We start from the raw sequence: 17247 nt of genomic DNA on the forward strand, positions 1-17247 counted from the left end.
CAGGAGTGCACCTAAAGCTTGTCGCAGCGAACATAAGATTTATATGCAGAGGACCTCTCCCTCCCAACCTTTGAATATCCCTGCTGGATGCTCCCGCTATTGCTGCACTAGCAGCGGCACCGATCCAAAAGGAATGGGTTCCGAAATTTGCGCCATCTAAAACTAATGCCAATAAACTACTCCAAAGACAGCAGCAAATTGAAATTTGGAAAGAGGGGACAAATTTGAATGCACCAACCTTTGGGCACCGCCTGCCGGGCGACCAGCCATATACAACGCGGCAAGTCACACCGGGCAAACAGAGGCGTCACCCTGTTTATGCAAGGTAACTGCCCCGGCCTAACTGATCCATCTTGGAAAACCGTAGTTTGCACAAAACGGATGACTCCTGGAACACGATGTCTCCCATCATGAACGCTGTGGACACCGAGGACTTGCTGTAAGCTACAATCTCACTGACCATAAAAGCTCCAAAAAACGTGACTGCAAAAGCCAAATGAAACAGCAAGGCCTCAAAATAATCCGAAGCCACACTGTCCATCACACCCAGCAAGTGAACAAGGAGATAGAGATCGATTGGCCTGCGGGAGTCAGTCCTGGCAGGAAACTCTTTGGTCCAACCTTTAAGGGCTTTAGAAAGGAGGCAAGATTTGGTGGGATCTGGTGAACTCCTTAATTTACTGAAAAAGGAAATCCCTGCCAGGGCCGAGGCCACAGAAGCCTAGGAGTGACCAAGCTGGTAATGCCCCCAGACGAACCCAGCCATAAACTCAGAGAAAAACTTACCTGACTGTGGGCTTTGCGAACAGAAAGCCTGCCAGTCCTGCCACGCTGCAGAATAAGCCCTCCTAGTTGCTGGAGCCAGCGACCTCTGCGGTAGGGCCTCTAATCCGGCCAAATGAACTGCCATACAAAAGGAGGGCAAGGTAACCCAACTGCAGAAGCTGCCGGCGCCAGCAAACGGAAACGGGAAAGTAAGGCCTTACAAATGCCACTCAGGAGGCCAGAGTGCTACGCACCACTCCCCGTTAAAAAAGGCCCCAAAACCAGAGGAACCAGCCGCATCGGTGAAAAGCTGCAAAATAGCATTCGCCACAGGAGCAGAAGGGCAAATGAGTTCACCATTAAAACGAACCAGAAAACTGGACCAAGTTTCGAAGATCCTTCTTAATCTCAGAAGACAAACGAACATAGTGATGAGGCTGGCTCACCCCAGCCGTGGACTTCTCCAACTTTCTGCAAAAAACCCGTCCCATGGGGATAATGCGACAGGCAAAACTAAATGACCCAAGCAAAGACTGAACTACGTGCAATTTAACGCTATGTGTTCCTAAACAAACCGCAATCTAATCAAGCAACTTATTTACTTTGTCGAACGGCAAGCGACAACTCGCCACAGTGTTTATCTCAATGGGCAAATAAGAAAGGCAAGAGGAGGGACCCTCAGTTTTCTCATGCATGAAGGATACAAAAAATAGATCATATCACCCACGGCAAACAACAGCGACTAGCAACCACACCTAACTAAGTGCCCAGATACAACAATCATGAATATAAAATCTCTGTCTTGCAATGCAATACTGAAACACCCGAAATCTGAAAAGGAGGGGAGGGGGGAAACACCAACATAGTTTCCCCTGGCCCTATAAAGAGAAATGTGGTATAAATGCACAAATATAAAAGCAAGTAAAGTTCTCAAAATAGGGTCAGGAGTTAAAACGTATCAACAAATAAAGTACATTCCAATGAACCATATAGCGCATGCCTACGGATGGAAGGCAACAACCGAAATACCGATACCATATCTAGCCTTGTAAACAAAATACCTGAACCAAAACAACGAATCATCCACAAGACCTCAACAAACAGCTGAGAAAAAAGGCTTTTCAGGCCGCCTCTGGTATGACGTAATTAACAGGAAAAACCGTAGAACCAAGAAAAAAATATTGACTAATCAGATACCACCCCGGGGCCTAAAAGAGATGACCACCCACAAAAAGAAATAACAGATCCTGCAGGGAGGGGCAAGCGAAAACGGGCCCTAAAACCTACCCAACAAACTCAGTGCCCACAGCAACCCACAAAACTCCTAGGGACCCGCCGAAGGATGTAAATTACGGGGTGTCCTAAAATTAAGTGACCCCAAACGGTAAACCGCAACCAACCAGGTACCCCCCCAAGGGTAGTGTACAAGTAGGAATAGCCTCAGAGGCTAAGGCAGCATAGCAATTAAAATATGCATGGGATAGACCTAAGGGCATACTTCAGAAGAAGTAAGGATCAATAAGGGTTGAGGTAACACTATGTGAAAAAATGGGACAGACTAGATGGGCCAAATAGTACTAAACTGCCGTAAAACTCTATGTTGCTAAGTATCTCACTTGCGAGAAAAAAGGTGAGAAAAAACACTTTCAGGGTACCATTACAACCATTCGGACAGCTAATTCCAAACTAATGTGTGACTAGCCTGACAAGCGCCATGGGACCATCACCACACCCATGCCACGTGAGACAACAAGTCGCACTGCTATGAAATGGACTCCTGGGGGCATAAACAGCATTAAATACGAATTATCTTCCCCACATCCAATACCATCGAACCGGGTGAACGTACATCAGGAACCAAATAGAATTAGTTAAACAAGTTCGCAATGCCCTAATTACGTGCCTAACAATAGCACGTAGCAAAGTCAAAGATGCCATGAAGTAAACCACCACGTTTCCTCCCCTACATCACCTGGTATCCTGGCTAGCACCAAAACAATGTAATTAAAAACAGAAAGCGAAAAAAAAACATATATATACCTATGCAAATGTTCTCACACACACTCTTGCGTAATCCCTAAAGGACCGCTGAAATGGCAGAATGTACAGAGGCCCTGATTCAGAGCCGGACGCTCTGACAGAGCGCTCAATCTGAATCAGGGCCATCCTTCTTCATTTTTAGAGCGGCCTCCTGGCCGCTCGTATAGCTGTGGGTGACCACCCACAGCTATAGCGAGTGGCCAGGAAGATGGTCGTGATGGTCAAGACCATCGCGACCATCGGGCTTGCGACGAGACCCTTCTGGTAGGGTCTCATTGCCGCAAGCCCTGGAGTGCTTTCGGCTCTATCAGAGCCGAGAGCACTCCCACTGACATTACTTGTGATGTCAGTGGGGCCGGCCCCAGACGGTAGGCGTTCCCATGTGAACGTCTCCGTCTGTGCAGCCACGCCCCCGGCACGCCCACCAAAGGGGGCGTGCTGTCACTCACCATCGACAGGACAACCCCTTTGTAGCGAGACCAGGAGTGACGGCTTGCCCGTTGCTATCCGGGTCTCACGCATGCGCACAACGGAGCTGCCTCCGTCGTGCGGATGCGCACTGGGCCAACATTGACCAGCTTGCGAGCGCTCAGCGCTCGCGAGTGGGTCTGAATTAGGCCCAGAGTCCACCCCCATCTCAGGCTCCGCAGTCTGAGAAGCCGTTGCCCCCCCAACCCTAGCACCTGACTTTCGGACCACCATCGTGCACACCACCTAATAAGCTTGCACAAAACGCTTGGGGGAACTAGACGAGCGAGATCTGTAACAGAGTCAGGGTGTGGAAAAAACAAGCAATCCATACTCACCACCACCAGAAGGCACCGGAACTGCATCGTCTGCGACTTCACCCGGAGGAGCCATCGGATCATAACCCAGGGCCATCTCGTCGCGCACTGGAACAGCAGCCTCACAAATACTACATCATCTTGAGGAACCACAGCTGAGTCCGACAGACCTGTAACTAAATGAGAAAGGTGAGCAGCCGAGCCAGAAGCAGGAGTGCTGGATGGAGGGGAGGGGAAAGGAGCCTAATAAAGGGGGGGGGCTACAGGGAGAGGTGGAGCCCTTACAGGAAAACTGGATGAGGAGGAATAAACTGACATGGGACAAGGATGTTGCGGAGGCAGGGTACTATGAAAGGGGGAAAATGAGAAAAAAAAACAGCGCAGTAGGAAAAAAGGAGAAAGGTGTGCCAAAAGGGAAGAGGGAAGGATGGGGGGGGGGGGGGGTCGAGCCCCGGGGCTTAAGAAAGCTTGGCCCCAGGGAGGATAATGAAAAGAAAAATGTATAAATAAATAAATAACCTGGCTGGGGAGGGCTAGGCCCCTGGGGCACTAAAAGGGGGACTTTGGTGAAAACTGTAAACACTGGATCCTACTATAAAATTGGGATCCAAGAAGGCCGCAGCAACTAAAATGGCTGCCGGACCCTCCGTGGGGCAGGGTCCGTCACTTTGTAGTGGGAAACCAAGCGCTCCCAGCATTGGGACCAGGGGCTGCAAAATGCTGTGGGGGGAGGGGGGGCAGGCCAACTGCCTGGGAAACGCGGCGGTGACTTGCAGAGTTCCCAGCGGGAGTTGCGGCGGCGACTGCTCCCGCTGGTGCACACAGGTAAGCAGGACTCGGCGTCAGCGCCGAGTAATGCACAGGAGAGGAACACTGGGAGGTCGGAAGGGGAGAGTGCCCAGCGGGAGTCGCAGACGCGACTGCTCCCACTGGTGCAGAGGAACCCACAAGTGAGCAGGACTTGGCATCAGCGCCGAGTCCTCCCACTGGGAGGCCGGCAGGGGAAGGGGGGAGAGTGCTCCTGTGCCGCTCCAGCACTGAAAGAGCAGGCAAGGATAAGCCTGGCTCCGGGGGGAGGGGACCTGTGGGGGCGGGGTGCTAAAGAGGAGGAAAACACTTATGAAAAGAAAGGAGAAAGAAAGGAGCAAGGGGGAAAGAAGGGAGGGATGACAGAGAGGAACAGGAGAGAGATTAAGAATAAGAAGTAATAAAGCTGCAAACAGCTGGATACTCATCAGTCCTCCAGAATCAGCAAAGAGGCAGATCACATGCACATCACCTCTTTTATACCCCTAATCACAGGCACACCCACAATTCACAGCATTGGTCAGCTAACAACCACCTGACCCCTTAACCCACTTAATCTGCCTAGTAACACGGCTGTCAAGACAGCCAATCAGCAAAACCCCAGGATTCTTATTTCATCTCACGTCTATGCAACCTTCGCTTTCTATAGTAGCTGTATTATAATATGCTGCCATTGGAGTCTTTGGGGACGATTCAATTCAGCACAATTTTAATGTGCCGGGAAGCAGAGCTGTAACTACAGTAGATTTTTTAGTCAGGCGTTTATAGTGCGGTCAATTTAATAGTTCCTTCCCGGCACTAACCAAATTGTGCTGAATTGAATCGTCCCCTTTAAATCTATATAGCGCACTTATAACAAGCTGGATGCATTCACTGAATTTCATGTAGATTCATATTTGACTGACACCATAATCATAGAGCAAAAGTTTGTCAGGTGTCTTACATGCCAGGAATCTGTGTTGTTTTTATTGGTTATCTGTTCTTACTTATTGTCTAGGTTGACTGTACTGAAATACTGCTGAAATACTATATGGAACAATGGGCCTGATTCAGAGCCGGACGCAATTAGCGCTCGCTCGTCCTGTAAATAGGGGTGGCTATTCAAATGAACCGTTCGCTGTTTGTGGTCTGTTGACGCCTCTAGGTCTGAACGAGCGTACAAAACTTGCGGTCGTTTTTTGGGAAACTACGCCCCCTGGCCGCTCGCATCCTACGTCATGTCCGCTATTTATTAGATTAATCGAGTACATCGAACAGGGTATGGGCTGCTCGCTATTCTTGTGGTCGGTTTTTGCTACCGCAATTTTGCGAGCAGTTCTGGCTTAAAAAAAACCCAGTGACGTGGTCAATGACGCTGCTGTTTTAATTATGCACACCCATAAAACGCCTGTTTTGACCTTTAAGCACGCCTGCGTTCTGATTTCCACTCCCCGTTTTCAAGCATCTTCCCCTGTTACCACCCACATACGCCTCATTCTGTCACTCAAATTGTCAGGCAGTCGCTATTTTGCGAGCACATGAATTTCGACTGCACTGACTGGTTCGCGCATGCGTATAACGATCCGTACGCATGCGCAGTTGGCCAAACATCGCTCGGAGCGAACGAACTGCCGCTTACGAGTGGCTCTGAATCAGGCCCAATATGTGAACCAAACAAAACAATTTTTTTATTCTAGTACGCTACATATGGAAATCCTTACTGATCCTAAAATAAACCCCAGTATGAGATCTACTTACACAAAAAATATATTATCAATGTGCCCAAAATCTAAAAAGTTTTAAAATATGGTCATTTTGGTGTAAATACTTGCAGTCATTAAGTTGCTAAATTAAGTATCGAAAAGTTCCATATATAATATATATTTGTGAATATTAATAATAATTGTAGAGTCAACTTTATTCCTAGCCATAATGTTTTTGTACGTTAGAATTTTCCCCTTGATTTATTAAAGTCATTGCAGGTGTGCAATAAAGCAACTCTCCGCCCACACTAAAAATAGGGCTTGGCGTTAGGAAATACCTGGCTAAGGACAGAATACGACTTGCAGAATTATTTCTACGTGTCACTCTTGCACTGATATCTCTGACAGTATTAGACCTGCTGTTTCCATGCAATGATATTGTACAATCCACTGAGACACATCAGAGTGCTGGGATTTACTACCCGCTCTGGTGTGCAGAAGAAGTTTTGTACTATGTAGAATAGTGACTCCACAGTGTCACTTACAATTAGCCACACAGGTTCCTAGGCTGGCACAAAGAGAGTTTATTCTTTTGTCAGGATCTTTTCTGCCTCTGTCTCCCCTTTCACCCTGTCTACAAGTTCTTTTCTTTCTCTAAAACTGAGAAACTTGCTGGAGCTTCCCTCCCCCCTCAGGTCATCTCATTCTGCAGGAAAGAGAAGCAAGCTTTAACCTAACAGGAAGCTCTCTCCATTTCACACTACCGGTTTCTGAATTTTCTAGCTTATTGTCTATGTCCAGCTCCCCCTCTCCTCACAGTTGTGATTTGTAGGAGGAAGGATGTGTGACACCATCCCATCTCCCAACATCTTCCACTTGCCTGTGTGCTTCTGAGGATTGCTGTCCAGCAGACTGTACAGCCACAGCTGCCCTAGGATGGGTTGCTGCAGTGTGACAGCTCGGGGTACCAACACTGGCAGTGATGGACATGAGGAGGTTGAGTTACTTCAAAAAGAAGGGAGCAGGTAAGTGTCACTTAGCATAAGCCGCAATGTGCTACGTCAGTTCTTCTCTACTGGGTCCTGTGTAAGATACAGTTATTTAGGCAATATTATAGTGGAACATATTTTTAAAATATTACATGTGTATTAAGTTATTTAGCGCAGGCATATTCTGTAGCGCTTTACAGACTATATTCCAGTCATCAGTCCCTGCCCCAGCTGAGCTTACCATCTATGTTCCTTATCACATGTACACTAGGGTTACTGTTTTTGGATTGCGGGAGGAAACCGTAGCACCCGGAAGAAACCCACGCAATCACTGGGAGATCATACTAACTCCATCTGAGGGATACAAAAGTTATTGCATTGTAAAACTGAGCAAGTGTTGTACAAATTTTTCATTGTTATTTGACCTCTGGCAGGCACAATTCAGGTAGAGATAGTACAGGTTGAGTCTCCCATATCCAAATATTCCGAAATACGGAATATTCCGAATTACGGAATAATTTTGGCATGACTGAGATAATAAAACCTTTGATTTTTGATGGTTCAATGTACACAAACTTTGTCTAAGGCACAAATTATTAAAAATATGGTATAAAATTACCTTCAGGCTGTGTGTATAGGGTGTAAATGAAACATAAATGTATTTCATGTATGTACACAAACTTTGCTTGAGCCACAAAATTATTGAAAATATTGTATAAAATGAGCTGCAGGTTATATGTATAAGGTGCATATAACACATACATGCATTCTGTGTGTATATTGGGGTCCCATTCCCAAGATATTTCATTATGATATGCAATTATTCCAAAATACGGAATATTCCGTTATCCAAAATACCCCTGGTCCCAAGCATTTTGGATATGGGAGACTCAACCTGTATACTGTTTTATGTCAGCAGTGCACTAATAAATTATGGCCATAATATAAATATATCAGGAAAGTAAAGTCAGTGGGAATGCCACTTATAATTATTATATCCTTATATCTATCCCATGCATGTTTAAATTGCTCTACTGTCTTAGCCTCTACCACCTCTGAGTGGAATAGCCCCCCATCAGAGGTGGTAGAGGCTAAGACAATAGAGCAATTTAAACATGCATGGGATAGACATAAGGATATCCTTCAAAAGAAGTAAGGATCAATAAGGGTTGAGGTAATAATATGTTTAAAAATGGGGCAGACCAGATGGGCCAAGTGGTTCTTATCTGCCGTCAAATTCTATTTTTCTATGTTTCTATGTACTTTCCTTTTAAATGATTCCCCTCCTTTTGAATAACTTATCTAACCATGACTCTAGTCTTCTACTACTGGTCCCATATCATACAATATGACAATTGCATCTAATCTATTTTCATTGAATTGTTAGAAAATTGATAAACGTTTGTGACAATGTAATAACTACGTATAAATGTGGATGGCAAATCAATCAATATCTGGTGGAAAATTTACATCCGATAGGACCAGAATGAAGCTGATTAAAGAGAGTGTATGAAATCATTGGATTTTTTTTAGATATGGATATTATTTTTAATGGTTATATATATATATATACTGTCTATAATGCTACACTAAGCTCTCTTTGGAAACTATGGGGTCGATGCAGAGTATATTGTAAGCTGGATGTAATTGTTCCTGCATTGCATGCCTGGAACTAAGGGCCTGATTCAGAGATGGTCGGAATTACGCACACAAGCAGCTTAATGCTAATGCAGAAGGAGCACCATCGCAACCGTCGCGACCGATGGATGCAATGATTGCTCCTTTCATCAGGCTGCGAGAGCCGAAGCCTCCCGCAGTCTGACAGGGTGCTGGTCACTTCAGAGGCCAGGAATCTGCATCCGCCGACTCAGACCCTAGCCTCATCTCTCCCAGAAAACGGGGCGGCGCCCCCTCGTGACCAGCCACACCCCCGCTCCACCCCCTTAAACGCTGCAGCATGTCAATGTTGCTGCAACTAGGGAAGGTCTGCAAGTGTATTTCCAGGACCCATTCTGCACATGGACAGAATAGGTCCTGCGCAGGCGTAAGACCCCTACCCATCGTAATTGTACTATACGTTCCTCCTCGGATGAACGGAAATCTCTGAGTCAGGCCCTAAGTGTAGTAGTTTCTCTGGCACACAGGATTAGTGCGCATCTCTCCAGCTGGCCCAACCCTATCTGTACGCTTAAACCGGGCAGGGCCACCATCAGGGGGGGACTGCCAGGCCTCCTGTCCCAGGCCCGGAGAGAGAGGGAGCCCGGGTGGCAGCGGCGAGAAAGAGCATCAGTGCTGCGGCATTTGAACTACTATGGAACCGACTGCAAACCATTCAAAGCTCGCGTAAAGGCAGTCAATCAGAAGCTGCTCTTGATTGGCTGCTGTTCAGCGAGCTGTGATTGGCTCACGGCCAGCTCAGTAGTATTCAGCTAGCTACGAGCCAAGCACAGCTCGCGAAACAGCAGCCAATCAGAAGCGGCTGCTCCTGATTGGCTGCCGTTACCCGAGTTGTGATTGGCTCGCAGCCGGCTCCATAGTTCTAATGCTGCAAAGCAGCCAGATGCTCTTTTTCTCCGCCTGCCGCCTGTTGCATTACTCGCTGCTGCCACTCTGGCCCCTTTCTCATGTTTGTTTCTGTTGACCCTGTCTTGTGCCCCCACTCGATTACAGCCAGCCTTCCCTAAGCCCTCTCCTTCCCAGCCATCCTTCCTTCCTTCACTGCCCCCCCAGTCCAGCCAGCCTTCCTTCCATGCCCACCCCCCAGTCCAGCCAGCCTTCCTTCCCTGCCCACCCCCCCAGTGTAGCCAGCCTTCCTTCACTGCCCACCCCCCCAGTGCAGCCAGCCTTCCTTCCCTGCCCAGCCCCCCAGTGCAGCCAGCCTTCCTTCCCTGACCACCCCCCAGTCCAGCAAGCCTTCCTTCCCTGCCTACCCCCCAGTCCAGCAAGTCATCCTTCCTTGCCTACCCCCCCAGTCCAGCCAGCCTTCCTTGCCCCCCCAGTGCAGCCAGCCTTCCTTCCCTGCCTACCCCCAGTCCAGTCAGCCTTCCTTGCCCACCCCCCCAGTGCAGCCAGCATTCCTTCCCTGCCCACCTCCTCAGTCCAGTAAGCCATCCTTCTGTAATACCCCGCTATGCGAGGTATTACGTTCTACACCATGCATAGCGCTATGTCAATAAACAGGCACACCTCTGCAGCTGCTCAGGAGGTCAGGAGCAGGTCACATGAGCAGTGTCAGGTGATCAGACATGTGACAGTTGGAGGAAATGTCAGTTGGTCAGGGCTGAGCTGAGGTAATGGCCATGGAGAGCTGAGCTGTGCTGTGAGGAGGCAAATTTTTGGCCAGTCCCCCTCCGTGGCTGACAGTGGAGGAAGCAGGACCTGGAGGTGTGGTTCCCCTAAGCTGGGTAGAGCCAGAGGTGGACTTGAGAGACTGCGCTGAGAGGAGCAACCTGACAGAGAGCAGAGCTGGGGGAGTCCCTGTGAGCCTGCGAGGAGAGCAGGTATATGGGGCATCAGCGTGTAGTCACCACGTTACCAAGCACCTGTCACATTCACAGCTCCTCACAAACCGGACACAGTGTATAGAGAAAGCAATTACAGGGACAGTGCAGAACCAGTCACCTCCACAGGCACCTCTTAGTCATGAAAGGGTGATAATAAATAGAAAGAGACAGAAGATACAGTATGCAGATCTAAGTAACCAACCTGGACATAATGCAGGTAGCAGCTACTCAGTGTGTATATAAGTTCGATGCCTCAGTGCTATTGCTGCAGTGGAGTCAGTTTAGCTGTCCCAGCAATTATACAGAAGAGAAGGGGAATATTTTATAGCAAGCCTTTTGTGGAGGACAGTCTCACACTATAACCAGGGTTGCCAAGAGAAATCTTGGGCCCCGGTACAGTAATTTCCCGGGGCCCCCACTGGAGGGGGTGTATCCACAGCATGTTGGGGGCAATGCTGCACCACATTCGGGGGGGGGGGGTGTCTCGCACGTGAAGCAACCACTCACAGGAGCTGATCAGATACTGCCCACTTGCTTTTTGCACACAGATAGCCATCCACAATTGGCTAACCGGACAGAGATGGCAGCACTGCCCAGATACTACCCCATTTTCTGGCTGGAATGATAGCCAGCTCAAATACTGCCCCACTTGCTCGCTACACAGAAGGCCAAGAAACACACAACACACAGCTACAGAAACGCAGAGTGGATGCAGGCAGTACACTCTCTTTACTATTCACCCGCGAGTCAGTGTAGAGCGACTTTCGGCAACGGCAACTTTCAAGTGACTTTTCGGGGGAATTTAGCTGGGTGAACCGCTTGAGAAATTAAGAATGGGGAGAACACGCATATACATACAGTATATCTAGAGTGGTGCACTAGGAACCCACAGTAAACTGCTGGCTGATAATGGCTTATCAGCATGTTTAATAAGGATAAATTCATAGTTTACCTATTACCAGGGGCAGATCCAGAAAATAATGATGGGGGGCACCGTGATTATGGGGAGCGTGGTTGCAGGGGTGTGGCCAGGCATGGGAGTGGGGATGTGGCTCCACACATCCGTAGTGAAAACATAGGGGCATATCCAAGTAGCCGCGGGAGTTCACCCTCTTTGAGTAATTGTCGGCCAAAAGTCCCACGACGCGGGGTTAAGCTCTTCAATTAAATAGCTTTTTCCCCATGCCATTAATTCAGGTCATGCGTGCGTGAACACACTGATGCCGCCAGACCTGCGGAATCAGTGTGTTTTTACTTCTCTTGCGAGTCAGAATAGGCAGTTTTTCCACGGATATTACCTCGCTCCTCCATGAGGTGCGAAGTAAAGTCCGACAGCGGGGACTCGCATGCAAGGTCTCGGGGACTCCTGCGCGAGGAATCCCCACTAATTGAATTCCGACCAGCACGAGAATTAGCCGCGGGATTGGATATGCCCCATAGTGTTCACCTTTGCTGTGCCAATTGTTATAGCAAATGAACATCCCACTTATATTTTGAATACCTCTAGCGATTGATGTTAGTAAGTTGAAGTGCTGGGATGTAAATTTAAAGTAGATGGCCGCAACCATCACCCCAGCAGCAACCAGATAAAATACCCCTGCTTAATACCTCAACTGGACCTAGAGACACCATTATCAGCCCTACCAACACTCCAGCAGCACCCAAAGTTACACTTCCACCCCTATGACCAACCCCAGCAGCAGCCAGAGACACACTTATATCCTCTAGCAACACCCCAACAGCACCCAGTTGCCCTCTCCCCTTGACCAACACCAGCAGCAGTTACACCCCCCCACCTAACCCCAGCAGCAGTTACACCCCCCACCTAACACCAGCAGCAGTTACACGCCCCCACCTAACACCAGCAGCAGTTACATCCCCCCACCTAACACCAGCAGCAGTTACACCCCCCCACCTAACACCAGCAGCAGTTACACCCCCCCACCTAACACCAGCAGCAGTTACACCCCCCCACCTAACACCAGCAGCAGTTACATCCCCCCACCTAACACCAGCAGCAGTTACACCCCCCCACCTAACACCAGCAGCAGTTACATCCCCCCACCTAACACCAGCAGCAGTTACACCCCCCCACCTAACACCAGCAGCAGTTACACGCCCCCACCTAACACCAGCAGCAGTTACATCCCCCCACCTAACACCAGCAGCAGTTACACGCCCCCACCTAACACCAGCAGCAGTTACATCCCCCCACCTAACACCAGCAGCAGTTACACTCCCCCACCTAACACCAGCAGCAGTTACACCCCCCCACCTAACACCAGCAGCAGTTACACCCTCCCACCCCTTTACCAACACCAATTACCGCCCTCTTACCAACACCCCAGCACCAGTTACATACTCCCCCCCTTACCAAAACCCCAACACCAGCACCACTTACAAACCTCCCCCCTTACCAACACCAGCAGTACACTAGTTAAAAAAACAAACTTCCTTACCTGATGCTAGTCTTCCAGTCCGGGTTGGCTCTGCAGGGCTAGGCTGTGCTGCTCTCAGCCTCCCACACACGTGTCACAACAATCAGCCATGCCCGGGAACAGGAAGCTCCCAAAGCAGAGCTTAAGGAGGCGGAGCTTCTCAGGCTCAGGACCTGAGCACGCTGCTGTTGCTACTATTTATCTGGATGACAGCCAGAAACAACCACCCCCCCCCCGGCCTCGCGTGATGATGATTATGTCATCATCTCGCGCAGGCAATTCAGGTCCGCAGCGGCGCGGCTACAGGCTGCATTGCAAGTGAGTGACACACACTGTTTGTGACAGACAGACTGTCACAGACAGTGCGTGTCACTCACTTGCAATGCAGGTAGTGCGGTTATAACACCACCCAACTGCCGCCCGCGTAGGCAAATAAAAAGAAAAAAACAGGTTGGGGAAAAGAAAAAAAAAACGGTGATGTGCTGTGGGCGGCCCGGGCCCCCTGCTAGGCCCGGGCCCGGGTAATCTGTACCCTCCCCCCCCCCCCCCCCTCTCGGCGCCCCTGACTATAACCAGTATGCTATAAAGCAAGTTTCAGGAACCTTATTTACCTAACCACGGACTTTGCAGAATAAATGAATATAGCTAGGCTCCCATAGACTAATCTGCTCAATTCATAACCATTACAACCTATATATCAGCCAATTAACCAGCTGGAGCTGGCAGATACAGTACTAATAAATAAACTTGATGTGCACCGTCAATGTTGCAACATAGTTAAAACTCTGAGGATATTGAGATTTGGGCCTTTATACTGCAGTATAAGATTTAAGGTATAGTAATAGCCAGGATTCATATTGTTGAAAAGTATATAGTACTCTAACCTATAGTTGTAAGTTTATTTCTGGAATCATAGACAGAATTTATGCTTATTAAAATCTTAGATGTTGTTTTGTGCATATACAATATGTATATATATATTAGGGATGTGCAGGCTCGGTTCTACTCGGTTCCGTTCGGTTCTTTTTACCGGATCTTATTGGGTTTCAGCTGTCACGAGTTTTGGATAGCCAATAAGATTCGGTAAAAAGAACCGAACGGATATATTTACATCAGAACAATTGTACCTGATGGTCTAAATTGCTACCTTGGTCTCCAACTGTGGCTAATTAAATAAAGTGTATTTAAAACCTATGTGGTTATTAGACCTGGGGTCGGATTATCTTCATCTCTCTGCCATGATTGAGTGACCTACGGTACCCCAACCATTGGACACGGAAAGTGGGTATTACACTTCCCTGCCTAACCCCCCAGTTCAGCCAGCCTTCCCCTGCACTCCCTCCCCCTTCTAGTCCAGCCAACCAGCCTGTTTTCCCTATCCTATTCCAGCCAGTCTTCCCTGTGGCACCCCTATGTCTAGCCAGCCTGCCTGCCTTCTCTGCCCTGCCTCTCCACTAGTCCAGCTGGCCTTCCCTGCCCTTTGCCCCCCCAGACCAAACCAGCCTTCCCTGCCCTTTGCCACCCCAATCCACTTCCCAGCCAAGTGTCCCCGCTTTTTTAGCCTTCCCTGCCCTGTGCCCCCCCATTAATATCCATTATTCTCTACCCTGTGCCCCCCCATCCACCATGTTTAGCCATCCTTGATTTCTAAACCAATTGATGCACCACCCCCGAAGTAGCTCCACTCACATTATCCACAACTCCACCCAAGTCTGCCCTATACCCCGGGGGGCTCTGCCTATTTTGTTAGTACCGGGCCCCAAAATTTCTCATGGCCACCCTGAAACCGGGTACACATTATAAGATATATTGCACAATATATCACTCTGACGTGGATCGTTACAATATATCGTGCAGACTGTACTTTCTTATTTTATTTATATGGACTCTGTTGCATGTGCATACAGGTTGTTCCTGGCAGCGTCCCATCTGCTCTGTTGCACAACAGATGGGACAGTGCAATGAATGACGACATGCTACCAAATGCAGCATGGAACGATATATATAGCACGGTCATACACCAGATCGATATATCGTTCCCTGGCGTTATGACATCACTGGTTACCCACATCATATAGTGTGTACCCATCTTTAGTTTCATAGCCATCATCATTATTAGTGTGCACTTGCACCAGCTATGTTACTGGCCCAAAGAAGATCCGTATGGAAACAGGCATCCGCACTTCCATTAACGCATATCACTGATCTTTGCCTATAAGAGAATGTTCCATTACAGCCCAGTTGCTCCCCTTCAGTCACAAGTGGAGGTGTCGCTGACATGCACATGGCTCTGCATCGCAGAAAGTAGTATAAGCTTGGTTCCGCAACAGGCGCGGTGTGAACACATGCAAAATGCGCTCTGCAAACAGGCATATATTCAACTCAGCATCATATGCCCCCTGTAAATTATAAGCTTATTATCTAAATTTTTGATAGTAAATATACTGTAAGTAATCAATATAAAGATCTTTTCTATATTACTCAGCAGTGTACAGTAAATTGTCCCTGCAACCGGTGAAGCATCAGAAATAATCGTCATTTCGGAAGTTACTAAAAGTAACACTTCACTTCTGCAAGTCCAAATACTTACAGGTTTTACTAATTAACTAACATGACACATATTGAAACAAATGTATTGTAGCCACATCTTACAGACAGGGCTGCAAGCTTTTAAACTTTAAAATGAGGAAAGGAAATTATTTCCAGGAATAAAAAAAAACAGACATCTCCCTCTTGCACTATTTCGTAGGAAGAGATAAACAACTGTTTAGGACATTTTGCTGTGAACCTGGGATCCAATCACATGGTTGACAGTTACAATGTAGACATTTATAATGTCGACACCACAATGTCAACACTAGAATGTCAACGTGCACCATGTAGACATCCTCAGAATGTCCACATATTGACAATGTCAACACTTCAAATGTCTGCGCCACAAGTGGCGGTCACATGACCGCTGGGACATGGAAGATGCATTGGAAGCGCCGTCCCCATAGGGACCAGGTAAGTGAATGCTGGGTCACCAAGGATGTTACTGTATGTCAACATGCTATCATGTCGACATGTCATTCATGTAGATATGAATGCTGACATGATCACTGATGACATGCTAAGTAGGGATGTGCGCCGACCTCCGTGTTTTGGTTTTGGATCTGTATTTGCTTCAAGGTTTTGGATCTGGAGTTGGTTTACAAAGCCACCCTTGCGTGTTTTGGTTTTGGGTTTGGATCTGTATTTTTTTCCAAAAAATTATATAAACAGCTAAAACCACATAATTGGGCCTGTTTTTGTTCCTACAGTAATATTAACCTTAATAACAATAATTTTCAGGCATTTCCATGCATTTTTAATCACCTCCCAGCTCACGTTATTGATTTCACTATTTATAGGCCAAAGGCTGCAGCGAGCTGGCTGGCTAAAGTAAGCGACAGAGCAGCGGCACAAACGCATGGCAGTTTAAAAAAATATCGGACATCTATGAAACATTACCACACAGCAGTAACAGACTGGATGGCAGTTTAATAAACTATAATAATGTCATTCAGCAATGCCCCAAATTGTGCCAAATGTAAAGAAAAGATGGAATTGTCCTTGGGCCCTCTTACACACTCTAATGTGGGATATTAAAGGACATGCACAGTTTAACAAACCAAGCACTTTAGCGACAAGAACTGACACTTTTGTGACTGAAGTCATTGGTTTGGGCCTCACAAAACATATTTTGGAAGAACTACCTCAATCAGTGGCATAAATTCATCCCAGGCGCCCGGAGGCAAGTTATAATTTGGTGTCTCCAGTCACAGCCGCTGACACTGTAATGTAGCATTTCGCAAGCAGAAACACCCGCAATTGCACACAGAATATAGGCATGCCAGGGAGGAGTGAGACAGAGAGATGTGGGTGAGGTGGGCGCCGGACATGTCACACTGATATAAGAAGCTGCTGAGGAGCAGCAACACCAATGAGTAGGGACAGGCTATAAATAGACAGAGGTGGCAGCTGATGGTCTGACATGGAGCTCTCCACTAGTGTATGGTGGCTTCTCAGGTGCCGGGAAGGGGTGCCATGTATTGGGCAACTGTAACGGTACACTCTGGGTACATAGTTACAGCCCTAAGTGAGGTGAATATATTGTGGGCAATGGAGGAGGTGCCCCTTCAGTGCTGGAGCCCGGCGGCAGATGCCTCCATTGTTTCCCATAGTTCTGCCCCTACCTTCAATTATTAAGGAGGAGG

General features: G+C 47.9%; 1 protein-coding gene across 1 annotated transcript in view; it reads left to right on the forward strand.

The window, feature by feature from the left end:
- Positions 1-6540: 6540 nt before the first annotated feature.
- LOC148537906 (putative pleckstrin homology domain-containing family N member 1) overlaps positions 6541-17247 on the forward strand; it is a 72476-nt gene continuing 61769 nt past the window's right edge. Inside the window, exon 1 of the mRNA XM_088460101.1 lies at positions 6541-7104. Coding sequence (XP_088316227.1) covers positions 7016-7104 — 89 coding nt within the window. The 5' untranslated portion in view covers positions 6541-7015. The remainder of the gene's footprint in view (positions 7105-17247) is intronic.

The sequence above is a fragment of the Taudactylus pleione genome, unplaced genomic scaffold, assembly GCF_031769625.1.
Source record: "Taudactylus pleione unplaced genomic scaffold, aTauple2 ptg000042l, whole genome shotgun sequence".
Taxonomy (NCBI): domain Eukaryota; kingdom Metazoa; phylum Chordata; class Amphibia; order Anura; family Myobatrachidae; genus Taudactylus; species Taudactylus pleione.